The sequence below is a fragment of the Bos indicus x Bos taurus genome, chromosome 4, assembly GCF_003369695.1.
Source record: "Bos indicus x Bos taurus breed Angus x Brahman F1 hybrid chromosome 4, Bos_hybrid_MaternalHap_v2.0, whole genome shotgun sequence".
NCBI lineage: Eukaryota > Metazoa > Chordata > Mammalia > Artiodactyla > Bovidae > Bos > Bos indicus x Bos taurus.
In genome coordinates this window covers 58,252,713-58,268,610 of record NC_040079.1, presented here as the reverse complement: position 1 = coordinate 58,268,610, position 15,898 = coordinate 58,252,713, and the positions used below count along the sequence as shown (strand labels likewise).

At 38.4% G+C, this 15,898-nt stretch overlaps 1 protein-coding gene across 4 annotated transcripts in view; it reads left to right on the top strand.

Annotated features, from left to right (window-relative positions):
• Positions 1-9,042, top strand: part of HERPUD2 (HERPUD family member 2) — a 36,086-nt gene extending 27,044 nt beyond the window's left edge. For all 4 annotated transcript variants that reach the window (XM_027539514.1, XM_027539517.1, XM_027539516.1 and 1 more), the window contains 4 exons: positions 3,253-3,375; positions 6,592-6,915; positions 7,598-7,715; positions 8,177-9,042. In XM_027539514.1, coding sequence (XP_027395315.1) covers positions 3,253-3,375; positions 6,592-6,915; positions 7,598-7,715; positions 8,177-8,338 — 727 coding nt within the window. In that variant the 3' untranslated portion in view covers positions 8,339-9,042. The remainder of the gene's footprint in view (positions 1-3,252; positions 3,376-6,591; positions 6,916-7,597; positions 7,716-8,176) is intronic.
• The last annotated feature ends 6,856 nt before the right edge of the window (positions 9,043-15,898 follow it).

Sequence of the window (15,898 nt, the reverse complement as noted above, 5' to 3'; positions counted from 1 at the left end):
ACTAAAAAGGTTTTGTACAGTAAAGGAAATCATCAACAAAATGAAAAGGCAACCCACTAAATAGGATAAAGTATTTACAAATCATATGCCTGATAAGGGGTTATATACAAAATATACAAAGAACGCACACAATAGCAGAAAACCAAATAATCCAGTTTAAAAGTAGGCAGAGGACCTGAATAGACTTTCGTTCAAGAAGGCATACAGATGGCCAGCAGTTATATGAAAATATGCCCAACGTCATTAATCATCAGACCAAGGCAGGTCAAAAGCACAGTGAGGCACTACCTCACACCTGTCAGAATGGCTATTATTAAAAAGACAACAAATACTAAGTGTTGGTCAGGATTGTGGAGAAAAGGGAACCCTTGTGTACTGTTGTTGGCAATGTAAATTGGGGCATCCACTATGGGAAACATTATGGAGTTTCCTAAAAAAATTAATAACAGAACTACCATGTGATCCATCAGGTCCAGTTCTAAGTATCTGAAGAAAATGAAAATACTTAATTTGAAGAGACAGATGTACCCACATGTTCAGTGCAGCATTATTTATAATAACCATAATAAGGAAACAACCCAAGTGTCCCTAGGTAGAAAATGGATAAAGAACTTGGGGTGCATTTATACACAGTGGAACACTATTCAGCCATAAAAAGAAAAGCTATAGTTTATCTTTCAGTAACTGTTGTTGAGAGCCTGATTCACCATACCATTACAAATTCATACTTCCCAGAGCAAGAAGTTGGAATGTCCTTGTTTTAATTTAGACATGATAAAGAGACATTCTTTTTATTCTGTTTTGTGAAGTGCTTATTTGTTGGCATGTTGGTATTTTAAAAAGTTCATTTGTGACAGTTCTTTATGTAAAAGAATATTACTAATTGATACTATTGAGTATTAATTATTATTTAGTATTAATTATTACTTAGCATAAGCTTGGCATTGTATTAAGCACTTATACATGCTTTATTTCATTGAACTTTATACCAACTCTGTGGCCCAGGTACTGTTCTCTCCTGATTTATGAACGAGGAGAAGGAGGCTAAAAGGTACATAGCCTGCCTTACTTCAGTAGTCAGTATCAGGACTAGAATTCAAATCCGCATCTGACTGGAAAGTCTGTGTTAACTGTCTTGTTGAAGTGAATATTTTATCATTTGTTTCAGTATATTTTTCTGTGTACCACTTGCATTTTGATTTCATTTATAATGGTGGTTCTCTCCCCTCTACTTTCCCATTTAAAACTTTTCTCTAGTCAGATCTGTTGGTCAGATTTGAAGCAATCTGACTGAATAAGCCAATTTGTCATATAAGGATCATGTGGCTTTCTTCAGGAAAAGTTTACTTAGAATTTGTGGTAGCTGGGCACTGAAGACAGGAAAATGAATTATGTAGTTGCCCTCAGTGGAAGCAGGTCAGATCGGCAAATAAATTGCCATTCACTGATGTGCTTCTATGGTTTTGACAAAATTCTTCAGGAGCCTGGAGGAGGGTGTGCTTGCAGGAGGTGGGAGAGCTTCATAGCTGGTAACATTGGGGCTGATTTTAAGGGAAGTTCAGCAAGGGAGAACAGAGTAGTGTGGAGAGTCTTGAAAAAGCATATTCTGGAAGTAAAGTGGGAATTCCATGCAGGTTTTCTTTGAAAGAATTTGTTTCTGATTGTTGAAGTTTCCAGTTCATCTCCTCTCCTTTATCATTCTTAACTTTAAAAGCATACTAATGAATCTCTATTATAAGGATTTTACCTAACATCCAGCTTCAGCAACAGTTAATAGACAACAGCTCTTCAACCCTTCCCTTGTTCCTCTTTTTTTTTCTCTTGGGCTGGAGTATTTTTAAAGTAATCCTAGACCTCATATCCCTTCATCTGTAAATACTGTATATCTGTAACAGATATGGACTATAAGAATCACAATACCATTAGAACACGCAACAGAATTAAAAATTCTTTAATATCATTTATTACTCAATTCGTGTTCCATTTTCCCTGATTGTCCCAAATGTCTTTTTATGGTGGTTTTGATCGGATCAGTTTCAGAGATTGACTTACTGCATTTGGTTGAGTAATTTTGTTTCTTAAGGCTCTTTTAATCTAATCCCTATCCCTATCTTTTTTTACTTTATGCTTTTTCTGTTGTTCTATGTTCTAATTTCCCATAGTAGTCTAGATTCAGCTCACTGCATCCATGTGGTATCATTAGTATTTTCCTCTGTTTTCATAGATTGACTGTAAACTGGTAGTTAGATCTAGGGCCTGATTAAATATTAAAAAGTTCAGCTTAAAAAAAATAATTTTATTTATTTTTGGCTGTGCTGGGTCTTTGTTGCTGTGTGGGCTTTTCTTTAGGTCCAGCAAGTGGGAGCTACTCTAGTTATCATGTGCTGGCTTCTTGCTGTGGTGGCTTCTCTTGTTGCAGAGCACAGGCTCTAGGGTAAGTGGGTTTCAGTATTTGTGGCTCTAGGGTAAGTGGGTTTCAGTATTTGCAGCTCCCGGGTTCTGGAGCACAGGCTCAGTAATTGTGGCACATTGGCTTCGCTGCTCCGTGGCATGTGGGATTCTCCTTGATCAAGGGTAGAACCCATGTTTCCTGCATTGGCAGGCAGATTCTTTACTTCTATGTCATCATGGAAGCCCAAAGTTCAACTTTTAAATTTTATTTATTTTTACTTAAGCTTATATGGAAAATGTGATATTTATTAAATCACTTTTATAAAACAGTTTGACAATTGACTTACAATTAACAACATAACTAAAAATTTTAGAATCTTAACATCATAGAAGTTTGTTTCTTACTCATGTAGTAGTCTGATTCTAGGCTGTGATGTTAGTTGTTCTGTATGTGTGGGATCAGGATCATCTTAGATAAGCCATAATGTCTTACTTGGGACTTTCCTTGTGGCTTGGATGATAAAGAGTCTGTCTGCAATGCAGGAGACCTCGGTTTGATTCCTGGGTCAGGAAGATCTGGAGAAGGGAATGGCAACCCACTCCAGTGTTCTTGCCTGGAGAATCCCATGGACAGAGGAGCCTGGAGAGCTACAGTCCATGGGGCTGCAAAGAGTGGGACACGACTGAGTGACTAACACACATACACAGTGTCTTACTTCAGGAATGTTGAACATAAGTTTTTTTCGGTGAGTTTTAGTATGTTTTGTCAACGGATGACATAGTTCAGAAATAAAAATGTAGAGAAATGCTTTCAACTTCTTCTGGAGCATTAAAAGACATTTTCTTATTACTCTATTGCAGAAATGTAGACAACCAGCTTCCCGGGCAGGCTGTTCCGGCTGGATTCCCGGTGTATCCCGCTTTCAACCCACTGCAGATGCTGTGGTGGCAACAGATGTATGCTCATCAGTATTATATGCAATAGTAAGTCAGTTTGAGTTGATTTTTTTACACATGGTGTTATTTGCTTTATTTTCTTTTTCATCCTAAGTAAGTTGATTTGAGATTTCATTTACTGATGTATATGATTTGTTTTTAAAAATTATTTTAAATTATTTGGTTAAAGGAAAAAGGGTACATACACATCCTGTTCACATCAACTAAACCTATTCTCTGCTTCTTCCTCTCTTCCTTAATTATATTTGACAGTATTCAGGTGCTTTCTTTAAGAGAACATTTTATCTATTTAAGAGGAGAAAACATAGGAAAGTTTCACTGGAAGGCAACAAATCTGTGTGAAGATAGGATGTCAACTAAAAAAGGGAATAGAAAGAATCATACATCAGGGAGGCTCATATTGATGTCGGGTTCCCTTGTGGCTAATATGCCTTCTGGACTTTTCTGTATTTTAGTAAGTTTTGCTTCTGATCAGCGTGAAACATCCTTAGCATGGAATAGTTTCTTGGTGTTCTTTGCGCTGGGCTTCCCATGTATTCATTTAACATTTCTAGCTTCTCTTTAGTGTTCTCCTCTCCTTGTTTCTGTGATTCTGTTACCCTGTTCATTCTTTTTCTCTTTCTGATTACTCATTTTGTATTCTTTGATAGCCTGTTTTTTCCCCTTTTTCTAAATGGTAACATTCCTTGTTCAGTTAAGTATTTGTATACTTACCATGTGCCTTGCGATACACAGTCTGGTAGGGAAGATAGGATTTAGCCCCAGGCTAGTCCTCTTGGTTTTCCTTTTTCTGTGGCCTTAGTTGTTAGCTCTGTGTGATGGCTCCCAGTTCTTCATCTCCTGTGCCTCATCTTGTGCCTCCACTTAATTGTTGGAGAATTCCATAGAGAAATTTGCCTTTCCTTTAAATTCAGTTAGGTCTGAACTTCGACTGCATCATCTTGTTATGTGCATTCTCCTTCTTGACTTGTCAGTGATACTGTCTCTTCTTAATCATCCTCCAAGCCCTTAACATTAATCAGCTTTGATTCTAGCTTCTGTTATCCCTGAACTCAACAACTTACCAAGATGAATCAGTATGTTGTTTCTAGCTTCTGTCCTTCCCTTCCTATATTTTACTTCTGATGTTTTGCTTAGATATTTCTAATATTAGACCCACTTTAATGCAATCACTTCTCCTCCCTATAGGCTCTTGACTGTATTTCATTGTACTACTTGCCAGGTTAACTTAACACATAATTGAGTCCATCATTCTCCATTCCCTAAAATACAGATGGCCCTCTTGCCTACAGTGTGAAGTCTGTATCCTTATTCTTCCTCTATGCTGCTGCTGAGTCGCTTCAGTTGTGTCTGACTGTGCATCCCCATAGACAGCAGCCCACCAGGCTCCCCCGTCCCTGGGATTCTCAAGGCAAGAACACTGGAGTGGGTTGCCATTTCCTTCTCCAATGCATGAAAGGGAAAAGTGAAAGTGAAGTCGCTGTCGTGTCCGACTCTTAGCGACCCCATGGACTGCAGCCTACCAGGCTCCTCCATCCATAGGATTTTCCATGCAAGAGTACTGGAGTGGGGTGCCATTGCCTTCTCTGATTCTTCCTCTATACCTTACCCCATAAAGCTAACCTGCTTTATTAACTTCATATCCTAATGCTCTCCTGAGTAATATCTTGGCTCCAGGCAGGCTCTTTATACCTTACCTGTTGTCACGGTAGTCGTTATTATAATTAGTCTCTTCGGTCATGTCCGATTCTTTGTGACCCTGTGTGCTGTAGCCCGCCAGGTTCCTCTGTCCATGGGATTCTCCAGGCAAGAATACTGGAGTGGGTTGCCATGCCCTTCTCCAGAGGATCTTCCTGACCCAGGGATTGAACCCGTCTCTTATTGGGCTGTAACACTAGCACCACCTGGGGAAGCCTTAGTGTTACACCTTATCTTTACACCTCTTGTCTTGTTTACAGCATCACCGGAACTGTGTAAGATAAGTGGGGCTTATTGTAGTTAGGTACTGAATCATATAATCTTATGTACATCATTTGACTTCAGAGACTCAAGTTTTCACCTTTAATGAAATAACTCACTTATGAATCAGAATGTCCATGAGGTAGAAAGTATTCTGGAAATGAATATGGGGCTTCCCTTGTGGCTCAGCTGGTAAAGAATCTGCCTGCAATGAGGGAGACCTGGGTTCAATCCCTGGGTTGGGAATATCCCCTGGAGAAGGAAACGGCTACCCACTCCAGTATTCTGACTTGGAGAATTCCATGGATTGTATTGTCCATGGGACATGACTGAGTGACTTTCACTATAGATACAGTGTATCAGCATACTGGCTTAAATAAGCTTTTGTACCATGGAAAACTTCTATTTCATTTTGCTATCTTGATTTTAAAACTTTCTTGTAGAGAAAATTCAACATATATAAGACAGAATAAATAAAATGAACCCCTCTGTTCTTACCCCCCAGCTTTTAAACATTTATCAATTCATGACTGTCTGATTCTACAACTTTCCCCTCTTTGCTGAATAATTCAAAGCAAATTTCAGGTATATTATCACTTTACTGGTAATCTTTTACAGGAAAATTTATTCTGACTCTTAAGCAGTCAAATTATAAGCAAACTTCAGGACCACACATCTTTGTAACTTGACAAGGATCTACACCAGTGTTCTCCAGGTGGAGTTCTCAAAAGTCAGGATTGGGATTGAGGGATTGTTATCTGGGACCTAGTTAATATTTGAAAATACCAATACAAATCATTTATTACTGAGAGTGTACACACAGGGTAATGATTAATGTACTTATTTAGACAAATCTTTTCAAACATGGGTCTGAAGGGAGAAGTGGTGAGTGTGTGGGGGGCAGGCAATCAGTATTTATCCTATGTAGAAGAACAAAAGAGGCAATTAGGGAAAAGTTTTGGAGAAAGATTTGGTCACAGCCTTATAATTTAGTGAAAGAAAGAGTGATAACATGGCCATTTTTAATCTCTTCCACGTCTCCCCTTGCTGTCCTAGACTACCAGGCTGGGAGAACATCCTTTCCTGAACTCCTACCGTCCATGTTGGCTCTACTTTTGCACTGGGAATTATACTTACCTAGGAAATGTGGTATAGGAGTTGTGATATTTCATGTATGGTTTATGAAAAATACATATGGCTTCCCAGGAAGTTCTGAAAAATATAATGTAGTATGATAAATGTTTTTCTTTTTCTTTTTAATATTTATTTTGGTGACTATTTCAGTCAAGCTGCAGTTTCAGCTCAGGCCACATCAAATGCTAACCCAGCCCAGCCTGCTGCTACACAGCCTCTAAATTTGGCACATGTGCCTGGAGAAGAACCCCCACCAGCTCCAAACCTAGTGGCCCAAGAAAATCGACCCATGAATGAAAATGTTCAAATGAATGCACAGGGAGGTCCAGTGCTGAACGAAGAAGACTTCAATCGAGACTGGCTAGACTGGATGTACACGTTCTCACGAGCTGCAATTCTCCTTAGCATTGTATACTTCTATTCTTCTTTTAGTCGGTTTATCATGGTAATGGGAGCCATGCTACTGGTTTATTTGTGAGTGATGTTCATTCATTATAATTACTTTCTAAAATTGTTAAGCATGGAATCTGGCACGTGGTAGTCTGTTGTGAATGTTGAGTGAAGGAATATGAATGTTGGGCTTCAGATACCTAGCATCAAGAGCAAAGCAAGTTATGTTTTGTAAGAATGTTTATGAGAATTGTCTAGAAGCAGATTTTTTCCCTTTACTACTTATAAAAATTGTTAGTTCAGTTAGGTATGCTCTAGTAATCATTTAGAACTTGAGTATATGATGAAGTCTTGGAGAGGAGTTTCTTTTTAATTAATTATAGTTATCAATAGTAAGTCTGTTGGATATAGGTCAGATTTTTTTTCATAAGTAGACTCACTGTCCCTTGCTCCCCTTTTTTCTTAAGAAGCAAACAAATACCTTGTTGAATTTCATTTTGAAAAATATCAAAAAATGATTTTATGACTCCTGATATGTCTTACTAGCTCAGGATAGACTTTAAATTGATTCCTGTTTTCCTGTCATTGCTTTGAGAGGGGTAGTTCTTGACCTGAAGAAGGAAATTTGGTTTTTTCATTTATCATAGTTCAACCCATGAATGAAAATGTTCTAATCATTTTGCTGTTATAGGACACTAATATTTCATAGTGTTACGAGTAAAAACAGTTGTGACTTATTTTCTTTTCTGTTTATTTTACTGAGCAGACACCAAGCTGGATGGTTTCCTTTTAGGCAAGAAGGAGTTCAGCACCAGGCTCCCAACAATAATGCTGAAGTTAACAATGATGTACAGAATGCAAACAATCTAGAACTTGAAGAAATGGTATGCTTATGAAGTTTTCATATACTTAAATATAGGTGTTTCTTCAGCACTGTATGAGACCAATATAATAAAAGAATCCTGGGTATTTCATAGTATTGAAGAAAAGTTAACATGTAACATTTGTGGTTTAATCCCAGAGAACCTATAATACTGAGTCAGTCATATATTAGAATTAAGTGGAAAGAACTAACATCATTCTTCCTGAAAATAGCCTAGAAAGAAAGTTATGCTCACAGTGAGAAATTATTGCATTAAACTGGCAGTTATTCCTTTGAACTTGAACAAGGAGGAGTTTATCAGTTTTGGACTTGAGGAAGATCTCTAATGACCAGATAGTTCTACTTCCTTATTATATACTCATATTCCTTCTTTGGGAAGAATTTAACTCTCTCCTTTTCTGTAATGAGTTCATGGTAGCTGTTAAGATCACTTAGGAATATGTTTCTTGTTTTGTTTGAAAGGAGCGTCTTATGGATGATGGGCTTGAAGATGAGAGTGGAGAAGATGCAGGTGAAGATGCCAGTGCGATTCAAAGGCCTGGATTAATGGCGTCAGCCTGGTCTTTTATCACCACATTCTTTACTTCACTTATACCAGAGGGGCCTCCCCAGGTTGCCAATTAGACTTGAAAAACTGTGCCAGCTGCAAAGGAGGGTCTGAATTTAGGAAAGTGTTTTAAATAACAGTGCAATTTCAAAAAATTTATAACTTTCTTTTCATCATCATGTACAGAGGTGTTTTTTCTTTAAACTTCTCATGCATATGAATATTTTAAGCACAAATAGACTACTAAATATGTGATTTTTTTTTTTTTAAGATTCTAACAGAACATAGCATAACAATATTGGTCTTCCAGGTTTTGTTAATTTCAATTATGTATATTATATCAAGACAGACTTGTGTGTCTTATTTCTTTAAAGAGCTGCTTCACATATAAATGTCTATAGCTTATAGCCCAGCCCTTCAATGTATAATTTGAATAAATATATCTATTTTCTGTGACTTGTCCTAAAAGTTTTAAACAGAATGACCTCATAGTTTTTAATGAAGAATATTAATTACCTAAAATGTGCTAGTAGCATCTTACCCAGCCATAAAGCAATAAACTTCTCAATAATATTCATTTTGACATTTGAATAAATGGAAACTTTCTATTTTAAGGGCATGTATCCCATCAATTGGAATTAGTACCTTTAAAAAAAAGGCAGCTCTTCAATGGAATTAGTAGTGATATAAAATGTTTGATATAGGCAGTACTTTTATAAAATAAGATTCTGGAAATCACTCCCTGTAATTTTTTTAAAATAAAAGGTCAATTATGGTAAAACTGTCTTGTGGTATATTTATTTAAACTCTTCCATATTATACTGTCTCTGTACAAAAATCTATGTAAATTTCAGTAGTTCTGGGGTTGCTGAAGTCTTCAAGGTCATTTTCACCTCTTTTTATTCCAGATGGATATCTTCTAGTTCTCAGAGAGTCTAAAACCTCTTTCAGTTCAGTCAGTTCAGTCACTCAGTCATGTCCGACTCTTCGAAACCCCATGAATCGCAGCACGCCAGGCCTCCCTGTCCATCACCAACTCCTGGAGTTCACCCAGACTCACGTCCATCGAGTCAGTGATGCCATCCAGCCATCTCATCCTCTGTCATCCCCTTCTCCTCCTGCCCCCAATCCCTCCCAGCATCAGAGTCTTTTCCAGTGAGTCAACTCTTCTCATGAGGTGGCCAAAGTACTGGAGTTTCAGCTTCAGTATCATTCCCTCCAAAGAAATCCCAGGGCTGATCTCCTTCAGAATGGACTGGTTGGATCTCCTTGTAGTCCAAGGGACTCTCAAGAGTCTTCTCCAACACCACAGTTCAAAAGCACCAATCTTCGGTGCTCAGCCTGCTTCACAGTCCAACTCTCACATCCATACATGACCACAGGAAAAACCATAGCCTTGACTAAACGGACCTTTGTTGGCAAAGTAATGTCTCTGCTTTTGAATATGCTATCTAGGTTGGTCATAACTTTCCTTCCAAGGAGTAAGCGTCTTTTAATTTCATGGCTGCAGTCGCCACCTCTTTATTTAAAAATCCCTGTGAAAGTCAATTTGATTTTTCTTAAGAAAGGAGTAAGTCTCTTATAGGGTAGCTAACTAAAATGGAATAAATGCAGATAGTAGAACTTACTATGGAAGAACTTTATCTTATGTGAAATGTATTATAAACGTATATGTAGTACTGTTACAGTAGTATATGATGGCTGTTCACCAGGGTGAACTATGGTACATTTGTACACCATTTGGGTTCATGATTAGGGATGGCTTGTTTCAAGGCTGTACAATCATTGCATCCAGAGGGAGCATGTGGATTTTAACCTGGGAACTAAATAAATAAACTGTCAGAGCTGAAAGAAATGTTCCATAGGTCAGATCCTAAAAATAGAGTCAATGGGTAGGGTATGAAAGCAGATGTAATTATGAGATTGAGCAGTCTCAATCTCGTCTTTTCAGTTAGGAGTTGGACAGGGGAGAACTGGAGCCACAGAATTCATAGAGGGGAGCATTATTGTGGGGGACACCTATCTGAAGGAAATGAGCAGGTCTCTGCATCCTAACTGCAGGTTGGGCCCTAAGGAGAAGGATTCTGTTCGTTGACCCCCTGTGAAAGGCTGTAGCTAAGCATTCTAATAAAAGTGAAATGTATTATACTACTCTATGTTAATTATTTTCCCTGCATTGTTAATTCCCTCATATTAGTCTTACTTCCAGTAAGTCTTTGTCAGAAACTACAGCCCAGTGTCAGCTATGTTTTGGATGATTAAGGGAGGAGCTCTGTCCATGCTGGGGCCAGATGGTGCTTAGAAGGCAGTTGTAGCATGGAGACGGTTTCCAGATGGAAAAAGAGCCACACAGAAGCCCAGATACTGGTCTCTAGGCTAAGTGGTGACTAGCAACAGTCAGGATGGGATTGAAATACTTCCCAGGGCTAGACTTTCTATATCTAGTCTAGTGTTAGTCGCTTAGTCGTGTCTGACTCTTCGCGACCCCATGGACTCTAGCCCGCCAGGCTCCTCTGTCCATGGGGTTTCCCAGGTAGGAATACTGGAGTGGGTAGCCATTCCCTTTTCCAGGGGATCTTCCTGACCCAGGGATCAAAACTGGGTCTCCCTCATTCTTTACCATCTGAGGAGATTCTGGGTCTCCTCAGATTCTTCTCCATTTGAGGCACCAGGTCAAGCAGTATGGGTGAAAGCGTTGGTTTTTAATAGCTTGGTAAAAGGAAAGAGTGATCCTGAGGGCTGAAGAATTGGAAATATTTTCACCATAGTTTGATGTTACCATCTATCATCATTCTAACGAGTTCCTCTGGCTGCATCATCCCTATTGAAATTTGGCTTTTCAAAGTAGGGGAGGCAAGGCCAAATTTGGAGCCTCATTAGTGTAGACCCCGTGGCGTTTTTTGCTTCACTGAGAAGAGACTAAGGTGTGCTGCTCTGTATGTCTGCTCTCTGTACGTCTGGTGTATATTAGACCCTGAGGCCCGTTGTATCTGGAATTATGTTGATGGATGGAATGTGGTATTCCCAACTACTGATCTTTCCTGAGAGTCCTGATGTGGCTAGCTGACTCACCCCTCAACATGGCATCACACACTCACTGCAACCTGGGAAACTGGCTGCATAGTGGGTATAAAGCATATATATTGTATTTATATCTTACAAGGGCTTCCCGGGAAACTCAGCTGGTAAAGAAGCTGCCTGCAATTCAATTCCTGGGTCAGGAAGATCCCCTGCATAAGGGATAGGCTACCCACTCCAGTATTCTTGGGCTTCCCTGGTGACTCAGATGGTAAAGAGTCCCCTGCAATACAAAAGACCTGGGTTCGATTCCTGGGTTGGGAAGATCGCCTGGAAAAGGGAATGGCAACCCAATCCAGTGTTCTTGCCTGGAGAATTCCATGGACAGAGGAACCTGGTGGGCTACAGTCCGTGGGGTCGCAGAGTCGGACATGACTGACTTTTACTTCACTTATATCTTACACATAAATAAATGATATTTTGGTTGTTTTAATATTTAAACATTAAAAAAATTTTTTTTAATTTGAAAAATTATGATAAGAATGTTTACCATGAAGTCTACTGTCAACAGATGTTTAAGTGTGTAATACAGAGTAGCATTTAAGAACATTTAAATAAGATGTAAAAACAAGAATAATGATACTTCTTGAATAAAAGTGTTGGGGAACAATGCGAGCCTTTTTAAATTAAAATACATGGCATCTTTGAAATAAAAGTTTTTCTTATAAAAAGAGCTAAGAATAATTAGGTTTCCTATTCCAAAAGCACTTGGAGCTTCTCGACTGTCCAAGAGTCTTAGTAAGTGGAAGGCTTTTCCCAGCATCATGGGGCCTCAGCCCAAATAGGGAGGACAGTAGATCTGACTCCTTCCAGAGCACATCTCAGTGGTTACTGTCTCACATCACACTTGGGGGATAAGCCCTGGAGGCCCCAGTATAGGGTGCTAGTTTCAAGAGCCTTCTTGCCAAAGCTAACTTTGATCCTGCTGCTACATTCTAGCTCTTTTACTCCAATTGCTCTCTTTTCCAAAGTGAAAATATTGATGGCTACATAAACTATTTCATGTGGTGCAGTGAAATGGTGTGGTCCATTTTGCCCAGCTATTCCCAAGCCATAGGAAAGTTGGAAAAATTAAGATCTATATAGCATCTTTACCATTTACCATTCCTCACAGAGGGTGCATGGAGAAAGGCTGTCATTGTGTGTTAATTTATATAATAGAAACCATTATAATGTTTTAAAAATTGTTATTACTAACATCTGAACATTTGTTATATTTCTGGCTTTGTGCTAAATACTATACCTGAATTGAAAAAGCAACTCAAGATAAGTGCTATTGTTAGTTCCATTTTTCAGATAAGGTAACGAAGACTCATTAAATAGCTCACTTCAAGTCATATAGCTAGTAAGTAACAGAATGAAGTCTATTTTACTTCAGAACTTGAATTTTCTAAAAGTAATTTTTCAAATAAAGCACGTAGAGACTTCAGCTTCCAGTAATGGGTGATTAGCTTGTTTTACCCCAACCCCTCTGCTGAGAAAACTAGAAAAGTTAGGATATATTAAAGCATCAGAGAGCTATCAAGAAAGCAGGGGCCAGTACTCCACACAGATGAGACCTATGTTTGGTGCCACGTTTTACTCTTAGAAGCACCTTGTAATTCAAGAACAAGTGAGAGAAACAGCAAAATTTTTGGTAGACTTATAGGAAACAAAAATTAGAGTTCTGACTGCACCAAGAAGAAATGTCCTTTAAACATCCTGGGCTTTTTTTTATTGGATCCCCAAAGGCCTACCCCTTGAGTGAAGGAGAACTGGAAATTGATTCTATACGCACAAGGATCGAAGCCCAGCCTCAAGTGGTCTCAGTCCCTAACTGAATGAGGCAACTGGCCCCAACCCTAGTGGACAGTCAGAAGCAAAAGTAAACCCCTCTGAAGAAAGGTAACATCATGCAGTTTCTCAAATTGTCTCTATAATTGTTCAAAGTCTGTTAATCCCAATAAAACAATAACTAGCAATACAAACACATTAAGATTTGACCAAAAAGAAAATGAAACAGATAAACCTCAGAAAATTAATACATTTAGCATTATCTGCTAGAGACCTTATAATAACTGTGATCAAAATGTTAAAGGATTTACATGACAAGATGGAGAAACTTCAGAAGACAACTGGAAATTATATAAAAATAAAATTTCTAGAACTTAAAAATAATATGACTGAAGTTAAATCAGTAGATGGCTTTGATAGTCACAGTTTAAGAGAGAATTAGTGAACCAAAAGGTAAAAAATTTATTCAGAATGATGCTGTAGGAGAATAGGGCAGACAACACTTGAAGAGATAATGGCTAAGAATTTTTCAAAATTGATGAAAGACACTGAGCCACAGATAGTAGAAATATTATTGGCTTCCAAGCAGAATAAATACAAAGAAAATCATGACAAATTACTACAGAGTAAAACTGCTGAGAAACAAACTTTAAAAGTAGCCAGAGGAAAATGTAGCTTATTTTCAAAGGAGCAACAGTAAGTATGCCTAGTAAGTGATATTTTCAAAGAGCTTATAGAAAATAACAGCCAATATGGAAGATAACTTGCAGCAAAAATATCCTTTGAAAGACATTTTCAGGCAAATGAAAACAGAATTTGGCACCATTGGAAAGTACTAAAGGAAAATACTAATGGGTTTTGGGGCAGAAGGGAAATTATCACATATCACAGTTTGGAGGTGCAGAAAAAAACAGAAAAGCATTGGAAAGGTAAATCCGTGCATAAATCTAAAAGGATATTGCCATAAAATAATCAATTTATGCTTTATGGGGTCTTACATGTATAGAGAATTAAAATACATGACAAAAATAGCATATAACTCTGATGGGAGGTAAATAGGATTGAGTATCCTGACGTCCTTGAATTGTCTTGGAAATGATCAAGACACTAATTTATATGAGAAATGAATAAATCAGGGTGTGTGCTTTAATTTCTATGATACTTTTTAAAACCAATAAAAATGTAAAACTAACAGGACGATAGAAAAGGAATATGAAATTTAAATTCAAATGAAGGCAAGAATGGAGAAAAAAAAAGTAGTTGGGAGCAAACAGAAAACAGAAAACCAGGAAGGTAGATTTAAATCCAAATGTAGCAATACATCGAGCATAAATGGACTAAATATTACAACTTAAAGACAAAACCTGGGGATTCCTTTGTATGTTATTTGTCGCTTCTCTCTTGTTGATTTTAATATTTTTTGTCTTTGTGGTGGTTTAGTCGCTAAGTCGTGTCTGACTCGGTCCATGGACTGTGGCCGGGTGGGCTCCTCTGTCCATGGAATTCTCCAGGAAAGAATACTGGAGTGGGTTGCCATTTTCTTCTCCAGGGCATCTTCCTGACCCAGGAATCGAGCCCGGGTCTCCTGCACTGCAGTCGGATTCTTTCCTGAGCAATGAGAGAAGCCGGCGAGCACCATGTGTGTCAGCGTGTTCCTCCTTGGGTTTGTCTTGCCTGCGATTCTGCACTTTCTGGACTAGGGTGACCGTTCCACGTCCCACCTTAGCGAGATTTTCACCCATTGTATCTTTAAATATTTTCTCAGGTCCTTTTCCTCTCTTTTCTCCTTTTTGGACCCCTATAATGCAAATATTGGTGTGTTTAGTGTTTCTTGTATCTTCTTGATCTGTATTGGATCATCTTTACTATCATTACTCTGAATTTTTTTTATGATGAGATTAGAAATCAACTACAAGGAGAACAAAACCCAATTCTACAAGACTTGAAAACAACATGCCTTAAGTACAATGTAAGGATAGCTGAAAGTAAGGTTGAAAGTAAAAAGATGGAAAAAGACTTCTCATGCAAGTATTAACCAACAGAAAACGGGTGTGCTTGGTATCCAAAGCAGACTCAAGGGTAAGAAGCATTGATAGAGTAAGAAGGTATGCAGTCACTCGGGCATTTTGCCACTCAGAAAGGCTTTGCACTCGCTTAGTGAAGGCGATGGCACCCCACCCCAGTACTCTTGCCTGGAAAATCCCATGGGCGGAGGAGCCTGGTGGGCTGCAGTCCATGGGGTCGCGAAGAGTCGGACACGACTGAAGTGACTTAGCAGCAGCAGCAGCAGCAGCAGTGATGGACCAGGAAGCTAGCTTAGTCAAGAGGCATCAAATTATAAGTATCTGAAGATAGAATATGTGTGTCTGTGTGTTTTGCGGAAAACACAAGAGATAGAGTAGTAACATTCAAAAGGATGAGAAATGTGGAACGTGTAACATTTTCTTTTTTTTCATCAGCAATATTTATTTAATATCTCATTATATACCAAGTATTAGAGTGTTCAAGCTGTGAAAGTAAACCAGTAAGACAAAATGGTGTTTTAGAAGGATGGTTTTACCACAAATTAATAGTTTTCTCCATAAATAGATATTTTTCAGTTGTGGTGCATCTTGGTGCATTTTTTTTTTTCAGGTTGAGCAGTTTATTTTATTTTTTAATTAATTAATTAATTGTTTTTACTTTACAATATTGTATTGGTTTTGCCATACATTGACTTGAATCCACCATGGGTGTACACATGTTCCCCATCCTGAACCCCCCTCCCACCTCCCTCCCCATCCCAT